The sequence below is a fragment of the Artemia sp. Qi Xiang Cuo genome, chromosome 4, assembly GCF_049724085.1.
Source record: "Artemia sp. Qi Xiang Cuo chromosome 4, ASM4972408v1, whole genome shotgun sequence".
Lineage (NCBI taxonomy): Eukaryota > Metazoa > Arthropoda > Branchiopoda > Anostraca > Artemiidae > Artemia > Artemia sp. Qi Xiang Cuo.
Window position 1 is genome coordinate 25,877,600 of NC_142797.1, and position 12,424 is coordinate 25,890,023.

The window sequence follows — 12,424 nt, forward strand, 5'->3', positions numbered from 1 at the left end:
GCAACAACGCAAATTATGAGTTATAAATAAGTTGGGAAATAGTGGGTTCAGGATAAAAAGTTTTTAAACTGACCACAAATATAAAACCTGACGGAATGGCTTTGGAGATACGGGAATTTTGTAATACCACTCCCATGTTTTAAAACTGGACGTATGGTTGGGGTATAAAGTATGTATATGCCAGGTTTTGCGATAACGGGTCGTAATCGCTCTGAACTATGTTGTATTACACCTCTGGATTTTTGGATCATTTTGGAGTTGTAAGCGTTATATGATTTAATTATTTGCATTCTATGATTATGCCTATAACCTATGTGCTGTACAATTGTCTCCTTTAATGCCTAATAAAAGATATTATACTATACCGAACCTCCTTACGCCGTTATTTTAGTCTCTCGATTAACTCCCAGTCACTACGCGCAAGATAATTAGTCAGGCCTAAGGCACGTTACCAAAAATTATGCCCTCTACAAAGGGTAGAGGACCGCACTAGTCAAAACATACTTTATACCAGCTGGTGACAGCTGGATGGGAAACTATAACCTTGCTTCATTACAGCTATAACATTATTTTACAACAACCATAAACTTACTTTACTTAAAATTTACCAAAAAAATGTGCATTGTCAATTTAAATGTACATATGCTGATATGTATTCCTTAAAATCTTAATTAATTTTTGATCTCTTAAAGCTATAAAAGTGAAAATATTTAAAAGAATTTTTTCAGTAAAGTACAAATTATATTCTGGCTTTTAGAAAGCATGGGGTTTAGAGCCCTATACATATCAATTTCTGCTCGTTTTGAGCTTTACTCTGTTATTTATTTTAATTTCTGTTTGTTTTGGGGTTTCATTTATTTATTGATACCGATCTGGGGTAGTTGTATGCTTGGTAGATTATTTGATTCTTTTTTGTTTATCTTTGTTTAATAGAGTTTATTACTTTTTTTGAAAAACTTATTTTGCGGAAAAAGTTTTTTTAATTAATTTCTGTCCGTTTTATATTGACATAGTCTTTTTCAGGGGAAATGACTGTGCCTCTTCTAAAGTTAAACAATCATCCATTCCATAAAAAGCTGAAATACCCCTGGGCATTACTTACAACCCTTACCCCTAATCTCTGGGGCTTGTTTCAACCCCAAAAGCTTTGTTATATAATATTTAGACTATTTTGCATAAAATGGCTATCTCAAAATTTCTATTAGATACATTTCAAGACAATACGAAGTGTGTGTGGGGGGGGGGGATAATTGCCCTCTGATCACTTTGACTCTTAACAAGAGCACTAAATCATCTGACTACCAATCCAATGAGCCCCTCTGAAGTTTATTGACCACGCTTTCTATAAAACCTTATATGTCCCCAGGGTCATAACTTAAACCCTTGCCTTGAGGGCTTTTGAATTTTTATCCTCAAAGACAAAATTTCCAGACCTTGCTGATATGCTGAACAAAATGGATATCTCAAAATTTTGATTGGAAGTGTTTGGGGAAATGATGGGCATTAGGAGGGGGGCATTTTCCCTTTGATCACTTTCGACGAATAAGAAAGCACTAGTCCTCTCAATTTCCTATATAGTGAGCCCTCTTTGAAGCTTCTACGACAAAAATTTGTGTAAAAACCTAATATTCCCCAAGATCATAACTTACAACCCTTGTCCTGAGAGCTATGGGGGGAGAGTTGTAATTGTCAAACACAAAATTTCCACACCTTTTAACTACGTTGAACAAAATTGCCGTATCAAAATGTTCATCGAAAATATTTGGGGAAATGATGGGCGGGGGGATTCTCCCTCCGATTACTTTCGACTATTAAAAAGGGCAATAGCGCTCTAAATTTCCAATCAAATGAGGCCTTTTTGAAGTTTTTACGACATCACTATCTATAAAAACATTATATGCCCCCAGGGCATAAAGTACAACCTTAGACCTGAGGGCTGGGGGGAGGGATTGTCCTACTCAAAAACATTATTTCTGGACCTTTCAACTACGTTCAACTTCCAGTGAAACTTCCTTTTATTGCGTGTATTTAAGTATGTTTTCTCGAAAACTTGTAACCAGGTTTAGGTTTTATTTATTATGTGCCTAAAATTTGGTGTTTTTCCCGCTTTTATGAATATTGTTGGAGTGGTTCCGCTTTTTAAGGGCACAGAGTTTTTTTTCTCTTTGCAATTCTAAGACCAGGCGTGTACTACGGAAGAAGGACCATTACAAAAGAGGCAACAACAGGAAAAATAATCTAATACTTGGACAAAAGGCCTCACCAATCTTATATTATAAATTTGTAAATAAAGAAAGGTCGAAAGTTATGCCGAATCTTAGGTCTTACAAGGTCTTTGAAAGAGTTTGGACTTGCTACCATTATCTTAGCTTGAGAGTTAAAAACTTGGTATGATAATTGTGGCCTTTACCGCATAGAAATCTAGCAACACTATAATAGTAGCTCAGTACAGAATAAATCATCTTGAACTAATGCTGATTACGAACTTATAAAATCTCAGCTTTTTTTTGTTTTTTTCTTCAGAAGGGTCGGGCGAAATTATTTTGGCATAATTTTGTCTATATAATCTGCTGTCAAACTAAAACATTTTGGCCGATCGTGCAAATGACAAACAGCATTTGTCACTGACTGACAAACACAATTAAAATATCAAAATGTGTTTATCATTTCTAAAAGCATCCTATTCCGAAGCTTTGATTTAATACAGTTCATCATGGAAGAAGCTATTTCAGCATATGCATTACCAATGGGCAGAAACGAATCTCCAGCCTTTTTATTGGCGGGGCAAAATGGGTCCATATCCGGATAGTTAAGGGGTATGGGATATATAAAAAAAATTCTCCACATTATTGCGGGGGCAACTGCCCCCCTAACGAAGCTCCTGCTGATGGGTAAACTAGGCAATGACAACGCCCACTTTCCCAAATCTTTAAACACTGGCTTCTCAATATGGTCACGAAACTACAAACATCTGGGCCCAGAACTCAGAATAGTCTTGAACAGATGCATGATAGACTTATCTGACAAATGAAATGACATCATTTTAATACAATCCTAAAGAGGGCTTATGTCATATTTGGCTCTCACTCAGACTACCTGTCTTGGCTTTTTCTCTTATTAGCCATGGCTTGATACCAGTAACTTGATTTTAATTCAAATTTTGATTTTAGTACTGTTAGTGCAACTGTCTATTTGTATACTCTCTGTGCAACTCTCTATATTAATTCTGCCCTAGGATGGATGTATGAACGGACGAATAAGTGATAAACTTATCTTTCAACAAGTGAAATGACATCATTTTTATACAATCCTAGAAAAGGCTTATGCCAGATTTGCTTCTCACTCAAACTATCTGTCTTAGGTATATGAAAGATTTAAAGGAAATGGGAACTTCGTGGGCGGGAGCAAAAAGGGAGGCTTTGAATAAATTGGGGTGGAGGAGGATCGTGCGTAACTGTGTTGGCCTCAGGCGGCTTGGTGCTGCGGTGAGTTGTTAGTAGTAGTAGAATCAGTCGAATCAAATGCCTGTTGTCCTGAATCCAATGTTTAAAAAAAAAATAAAGACATAATGTATCTGATGGTTCAAACATTTGTGAATCATTGACTTGGGATTGAAAGTTTGGTCGCCGTATCACCATCTTTCAAAACCGTAAAGCTCTTCTTTTAACGCTTTATCTATAGTGCCTTTTAGTCTAATGGTTAACATTATAAGGACTATTTTCTTCACAATAAAAATCAAACTTATGGCTCTGTAATTACGTCACTCACTCTTATCACCTTTCTTTAAAAAGAATAGATCAAGTTTTTCTGAAATCAACAGGTATATACAGTATTTCCTTTCATTATGTTCATGGTTTTTTGACAATTTAATTTTTTTTTCCACCTACTATATTTGAAGAAAGCTAATTAACAATACTATCAATACCTAAAACGTATTTTCAATTTATAGTGTTGTCTCTAACCCTTGGTTGCAAATAATCCTTTGTTCACTTCCAAACTGATGATAAATTTCCAGTCTTTTCTTTTAGTTTATCAAGGATTAGCATATTCTCAGAAAATTCTGCTCATTTCTTTGTAACTCTTCGTCACCAAAGGAATTTTGTTTTCATTTTTCACTGGGACAAGCTAAGACTAAACATTTCCTCAATTTCTTAATATGCGAATACTATGTCTTACAACTAAACCATCCGTCTGCATATTCGGATTCATGGAAGTTTTATCCATGACCTCCACTTCACATCTACTAAATTCATACTTTAATGCTTTCTTTACTTCTGTGCTTTCCATTTAGTTTTGTCAGCCAACGCTCAGACCCTTATTGTGCAAACCTCTTTTCTCTTGAACCAAGTTTAAAGTTTTTTTTTTACTAATATTCCTAGCTGTGTTTCTAACTTTCTTCTCCATAGCATTCACTTCTCAGACTTCTCTAACAATATTGCTAAAATCATTCAATCTGTCTTTTACATTGACAAATTATTAACTCTTGAGCCTCATATTGAACAGTTCCTGGTAGTAGAATACAACAGGAACAACAGTTCCTGGTTCTTCCTTAAGAGTACCACCTCAGACGTCTTGTAAATGCAGATAACTACACCCAACTACACCCAAGTAATTTATAAATTTAGTGATTTTATTCTTCTTTAGATTCTAGTGATTTTATTTTTAATAATAAAAGAAGGCAACTCGCAGTGGAAACAGCGGCTAAATCAAATCAAGAAAACGCATTTTCAGCACATGCAAGTTTTCTTAAAATTGCAAAATCAAATAAATGGACATTGATTATGGTAACATTTGGGATTTAATTAACCGTGGTAAATCTCTTCTTGATATTGCGTCCATTTATGGTTGCAGCTATTCCACTATTTACAGGATATCCAATCCCAAAGGTTGATCTAATAATCAAGAAACAGAAAACAACGGACATCAACCACATGGCTAATATGGGAGTAATGTCCATTTGTGATGCAAATGGATGTTATATTTAGATTGAGGATGCAATTTTTAGGTGTATATTTTCACATTAGGGGGGTGGGGGTGTATATTCTGTGAATAGGCCTATATAGGTTCTAAAGTGGCGTTCACAAGCCTGTCTAGCTAGAATCCCATGTCTAGACATGTGTCTAGCAAGAATCCAATGCCTAGGCAACAACCATTCAGAAGTAAAATTCAGCACTTAGCTAGACACACTAGACAAGGTGCTTAGCTAGACATAGCCTAGAGTTCTAGACTCTAGAACTCGGTGTCTTGGATTTTCAATTACAGCCAATCAGAATGTGTCAAGATCCACTATTTTCATCATTTTTGCTTACATTTGTAGACTGAAATTTAATTTTTGTTTTCTCATTAATTGTTTTTTTCATTTTAGGCAAATTTGCAACACCAGACATAGGCATAGTAATAAAGCACACTAAGGCAATTGTTTTGCTTATCTCATCCATTAGCTTGTGACAGTAAAAATAGGGATTATAATATTTGAAAGTTTTGCCTGCATAAGCTGTGTTGATTGGCTAGAAATGACAATTTGAAACTAAATTTGTAGTTTTAGCTAAGCACCAAATTTTACATTGTGAATGTACATTGCCTAGACATTGGATTCTGGCTAGACATGTGTCTAGACATGGAATTCTAGCTAGACATGCTTGTGAATGCTGCTTAAGAAATTCAAGAATTTCTTAGAAAAACAAGGAAAAAAGTGAAGACAAAGGCTCTCAACCTTGAAAATGTATTAACTAGAATTATTCTCCATATTATGGAGTAAGAATTGTCTTCTTAATATGTTTCCTTAGGTCTAGCTGTACTCCTAGGCTTAAAATACTGGTTGGCCGGTTGCCCAATTTAAAGACTTGTATATATATACACTGACAGATTAGCCATCTGGTGGTATCCCAAAAACAACATAGTAAATGTATAATTTGGGCTATATATTTGGGTATTGGGGGTCCAATTGAAGTGGAGTGATTTTAGAAATAATATAAGTAAGTATTTTACTATCTGTAAAAGGTTGTTTTAGGAATTTGCCTTTCTAAATGCAATATTGCTTACTTTTCAAGATAGCCTAATTAACTGTAAACCTCTTGCTAAGGGTTCAAGACCTTGACATATCAGTTGAATAAGCAAGCAATATTAGTTTATTTATGCATGTATTTTTTCTTAAAAACAGCTTCAAATTTTTTTGAAAATGAGCAGACTGAGATTTTGGTAAATTTGCTGTTTACACATCATTTAGCTAGGATGAAAGGGAATATGGTAAAATTCTACTTTATCTGCTTTTGCCTATCTTGGAAAGGGGTTAGGTTTGGGAAATGCTTACAAATTTAAGACCAGTCCCAGTCATAAGAAGACAGGTTAAGAAAACAATTTTTACTTCACAAGGTAAAAAAACAGTATCCAATTAAGCAAAATTATGTAAAACTCAAACCCTCACATCTTTTTACCAAGAAGGAATTGAGAAGGATTGGATATATTAATGAATAGCTAAAACTCTAAGGCTTTGCATCAATATGGTTATTATTAAAATTATTTAAGATCAAATACTTGAAATTATTAGTTTATTGACTTATCTACAAGGACCTCTTTTTGGAAATACCAATTATCCCTATTTTGATGTATATATTGTTTTAGTGTTTCAGTTTTATTCATATATTAGCAGAAAGCTGATTTTCTTCTTATTCTAGAAATGTAACTTTTATTGCATGATATTTATTCAAAATCATAAATATTAAATTCAATTTTTCTTTTCAATTGCTTTTCAAAACAGAGACCACATTTTCAATTTATGCTGACAAATCATTGGTGAAAATTTGACCAAGAAGGTGGTGTTCTTGTTACCGCCCTCACACTGCATCATACTGTAGTAAAAAGGGGTGGTCCAAACACCCATTGCTATTTTTCTGGAATGCCAAAGAAAAGTGGTGTTTCCCCAAAAAAGGTCTTTTCCCCTAATACACATAATAATCCTAGTTCACATATTTTCCTGCTGGAGCACCTTTCCTCACTCACTGTTGTACAATTTTTTTTTAACAAAATTGTTAAAAATAAAGAAATTTGACTGCTTTATCTATCTTCAAATATTTTATATATCAAAGTTAAACACTATCACTGTCATCTACCAAAAAGATACAAATAGGCTAATATTAATTAATTTAGGCTAGGTTAGATTGGCTAGATGGCTCTTGGGTGTTTGTTTTATAAACAATTGTCAAGACTTGGGGAAAAGAGAAAATACTGAAAAATGTGATTAAAAAGCTGGAAAAACAAGGAAGATAGTGAGGATAAAGGTGCTCTCCCTAGAAAATATGTTAACTAGGATAATTTTGCATATGAAGTAAGAATTTTTTTCTTAACATGTCTCCTTGTGGCAAGGACTGGTTCTAAATTTATACTGGAAAATGAAACTTTCAGGGATGGGTCTACAGGCTAAAGTATGTCCCAGGGAGGTATTGTGAAGTGCTTACCTCCACACCTTCTACCTCCATAGGGTCCTGACCTTTAAAAATCTGTGTGTTATAAAAGTGAAACCTTGCAAAATAGAACTTCTGCTTAAATGAAGTACAACAAAATTGTTTTCAGCTTCTCAACTTTGCTCAATCTCCATTAAAAAGTTTTTAAAGCTAGGTAAAGGTAAAGAATACAGCATTGGCATCCTGTGCTTCTGCACACCCTTCCTGTTTACCTTCCCCATATTTCTCTGGGTACTCATTTAGAGCTGGGTTGATGCTGGTTGAGCTTACAGAGTCACACCACTGACCCTTGTCCCAAACCAAATAGTTGAGTATATAATGATTTGAACCCTTGCCCTCTTGGACAAAGAATCCTAAATCCAGTGCACCAATCCACTTGGCTAGGACAAATCCTAAAGCTAGGCCTATGCAAATACATTTCCTAAATAAAAAAAAAAAATATTGATATGGCTTGAAATTCTACTCAAATAAAAGAAATCTGTATTTTCAGAACTAAAGCTAGAGAAGAAGAAACTGATAACTGAAAATTAAGGTAAAATCTTGTTTTGTCAAAATTATAATAGGTAGGCAAATTTCAGGATAATAGGTAGTCATGTAGGCAAATTTCAGGACCCTCTAGAAGGAGAAGGAGTGGAGATATGTACTTCAAAATACCTCCCTGGGACATAAATTAGCCTGTAGACCTATCCCTGAAAGTCTCATTTTCCTAACCTAACCCCTTTTCAAGTTAGCCAAAAGTAGATAAAGTAGAATTTTACCATGAATACATCATTTGATGTCTTTTTTTCATACTCTTTCACAGTTTAATAGTTGTTTCTGGATAAAAAGTTAAAAAAGATAAATAGCCTAGTCCATATTCACCAAAAATTTAAAAGCATGTTTCTTAAAAAAACTGGGTGGTGAGAAAAATTGCAATTTGTAGCTGATTCATGAATAGTAATTATTATTTGGTAAAAATCTAGTTTAGCTGCTTTTTGCTATCTTGGAAAGGGGTTAGGCTAGAAAAATGAAACTTACTATAATGAATCTGGGGCCAAAAAGTATCTCTTCTGTCCCAAGTGAAAGAATAATCAATTCTGCAGTTATAAGAAATTTAGAGGCAAATAATCTCTTGCTCAGATACTTTTTAGTATCTTCATCAATGATGTTCCTTCCACTATCAGCTATAAACTAATACTATTTGCTGATAACCTGGAGCTCATTAGACCAGCCTTGTCCTGTGAAGATCACTTCCTTCCACAAAATAATCTTCGACTGCTTGATCAATGGGCTGAGGCTTGGCTTCTTAAATTTAATGTTTTCAAGTGCCATCACTTTGGCAGAATGAACCCTTGTTAATTGTGTTTTCTCTCAGGTCACCCACTTTCCTCTAAATACTGAGCAAGATCTTATAATCACTTGATAATGAATTAAAATTCAGCACTTATGCTAAGAAGTGCTGCTGGTGCTAATTCAACCATGGGGCTGATTATGCATACTCCTTTCACTTGTCCCCCTATAGTCATCAGTCTTCTATGTTCAGTTCAGTTCAGTTCAATATGGGTTTTAATTCAAAAAAATATATATAAAAATACACTTAACTTAGTTCCTTGTGCATTGATGCACGTTTGGGCCCGTAATATAAGGAACTTGTGTGTCCTAAGCTTGAAGTTGGGATGTCTCTAGCCTCCCCTTATTTTAAAAAAGACATAAATGTGTTGGAAGATGCGCATAGACATGCCACCAAAGCAATATCCAGCATGCAGGAACATTCCTACCCTGTAAGACTAGCAAAGCTGAAACTACTAACTCTTGTATACAGGAGAAATAGCGGTGATGCCATTTTAACCTATTTTAACACTCCCAACCTGATTTCCCACTGTTGGTCCTAACTCAAGAATTAGAGGTTGTCAGTCAAAGCTTATTAAGCATCCTACCCTATCCAGATTCCATGCTCAATTCTTTTCCTCAAAAATCATCAACAGTTGGAATAAACTCTCTGCAAAACTGTTACTATATCTGTGAACATCTTCAAATAAAGACTGCATGCTGAGTGGTCCTCCAGGGAGTGCAAACTCAACTAGGAGGATATGGATCAGCTCAGTGCACCTGGTCACTAAAGAATCATAATACTACTCAAAATGTCAACTCTGGAGTGCTTCAAGGAGGAATCCTTAAATTACTCCAAGCTGCAATTTAAGGTAAAGTGAAAGAGTTTTCAAGATAGTCTGAATCATTAATGCTGACAAACAAAGGTCTATGAAAGGAGAAAATGCTGAAAAGCTATGTTTTTGGCATTACAACTTGCCCCAGTTGGACTGAATTTATTAAGTACTGTCCAGACTAGAACTTGATTTGGTTTAATTGTTTTTCTATACCCTTTCGAAATAAGTCTTTTTTGCATTATTTGGAATCCACAGTGAATTTTTGAGGGCTGTTCTTTGGTGTGTAATAGAAAAGTAAGAAACATGGGAGTATGAATATGGGCAGAGAGTGAAGGATATAAACTGAAGTTAATTTTTTTTTTCCAGAGGGTAATTTATTGGAAAATTATATTGATAGTGTATTGATATGATACCTATGTACTGGTATTGGACCCCAAAAATCTATATCAGTTGGATTACCTTACACCCCTCAAAAATGACATCACAGCAAAATTGACCTCATTTTTTAGGGTCTTCTAGTTCTTTTGTAAAATTTTCTGCAAATTTGTTTTCTAAATAGCATTTTACTATTAAGAATAAGGATAATAATAATTACCATTCCTGAATCAGGTACAAATGATAATTTTTTTCTCACTAGCCAGTTTTTTTAAACATGCTTGTAAACTTTTGGTGACTATGGACTGTTTTAAGCCGAAGGGTTTAAACAGATATTGCCTCTAAAGCAATTATTGAATTGTAAAAGAGCATAAAAAGGCATCAAATGATATATTAACCTTCATCCTAGCTAAATTATGTTGTAAACTGCAAATTTACCAAGATTTTTGGGCCTGAAAAATGGTCTGGACAGGTTACACATTGTGGAAAATTTGTTTTGAACCTGAATTTTGGAAAAATATTTTTCATATGAATGATATCACATTTATATGCCTTTGAAGACTGAATTATATTAATTTTTCCCAGGGATGATTGTATTGTTTTGATGTCTATGACATGTGCAAAATGACACAAAATGAAAAATGACTACAAACAGCTGAAACAAGAAGCATGGAGCAAGTAACAGCAAGAATCACATTGAATTGTAAACAAATCAAGCAAGAATCTTAACAAATTACCAACAAAAACTGAATTATGTAACAAGATAATTAGGCTAAAACAAAAATTATTACTGGGGAAAAACCTAAAAAAGAAGTCATATTAATCTACAGTTAAAAGACACAAAAAAGAATAAAAAAAAATATTGGAAAAAAAACACAAATAAAAGAACTAAAAACATATAAAAATAAATACTATAGGATATACTATGCTGTATATTCCACCTATGTTTAGGTAAAATATTCCAAAATCCCTTCTTTTCTTTGTTTTATTTTCCATTTGGCTGCTAAATTTCACATATATGTTTGTGGGTGGGAGGAGGGGGGTAACTGCATGCAGAAGAATTTGAGCAAATAATATTTGTCCAATCCAATTGATGAATTGTCTTTCATTTAATCTGGCTGTTTTTTTTTATTCAGTGTCTCTTCTTCTTGTAGTATTCACTTCAAAAGGTTAGATTTCTTCTGAGCACTGAGGACAAAATATTCATTTTTCTTGCCAATTTGATTTTATTTTTTATTTATTACATCCTTTCTTTTCTTTGTTTCATAAGTACCTGGGGACTAAAGTCAGTTTGAAAGAGACAAGGAAAGACAGTTTTTGAGTCTATTTTTATAAAAGAGCTTTCATTTTATTTATTTACTTTAGAAAGTAAAACCACCATCAACAGATAGTTGTGGGCCCCTCATTTGACTGACTGTATTATAAACAGTAGGCTATATGTATTATCTATTAGGTTATGTACATACATTCGAATTTTTTCATAGTAAGGCTCAATAAGTACAGTAAAAATCTTGTTTGATAATTTGGATACATTAATATTTGTCCACTGGGTATGTGCCTGTTTCAGTCTTACCTTGTAGTTTTTAATAAAAGAATATACTAAGGCTTTATCTTTCCTGTGTTAATTGATATCCTCCTTGGGCTGGTGTTACTGCAAATAAGGAAAATAATTGCCTTTTTAGGGATTAGTTCTATTTTTTATTGTGTACTTGATTTATTCTGAATGAGTCTTATCTAACTTTCTTATGTGACCCAAGGAAAAAAGCAAACTAACTTTTGTTGGCAACAGCAGCTCTAAATGTCCACTAATAATCCCTTAGGTTTTCTCTTACAATATCAACTAGAAATTACTTTTGCAATTTGAACATAAGTTACCCCTGAAAAAGACATGAATCAAGCTTATCAAATAAATATGTGAAAACTGGTAGCCTTTTGTCTTTGACCATGTTTGCTGGCCGTTGTAAGGGTTCAACCTTAATTGAGCCTTGTATCCAACTGTTAAATCTCAGGTTGACAGTTGTTTCTAGTTGGTGGGCCTCTAATTTCAGCCAGCAGACAATTTCTGTAAAATTTGTCAAGGGCAATTAAAGAGGAAGCAAATTGTATATATATATATATATATATATATATATATATATATATATATATATATATATATATATATATATATATATATATATTTGATTCTCCATTACATGTTCTTTCTGAAATGATAATAATTACATCTGATTCAAGCCCTCCTATTAATAACTAGATATAGCCCTAGGCTGTACACAGAAGTTTGCTAATTTCTTTGTCAAATTGGTAATTTAAACCAACTGATGATGAAAAGCAAGTACACAAATAACGCAAACAAACACAATCTTTATAGGGGCTGGAATGCAATTGTGATGGTAGCAACTATTTTAGTTGGAGAAAAGCATCAAATGGGAGACCAACTTTGGC

General features: G+C 33.9%; 1 protein-coding gene across 7 annotated transcripts in view; it reads left to right on the plus strand.

Annotated features, from left to right (window-relative positions):
* The first annotated feature begins 4,700 nt into the window (after positions 1-4,700).
* The window catches only part of LOC148952935 (uncharacterized), a 49,062-nt gene continuing 41,338 nt past the window's right edge, over positions 4,701-12,424 (plus strand). For 2 of the 7 annotated variants that reach the window (XM_089088185.1, XM_089088190.1), the window contains exon 1: positions 4,701-4,811. Coding sequence is in view for 2 of the 7 variants with exons in the window: in XM_089088184.1 (XP_088944310.1) it covers positions 4,769-4,811 (43 nt within the window). In the remaining 5 variants the exon portion in view is untranslated. The remainder of the gene's footprint in view (positions 4,812-12,424) is intronic. The other 5 variants (XM_089088184.1, XM_089088186.1, XM_089088187.1 and 2 more) reach the window with 5 other exon arrangements.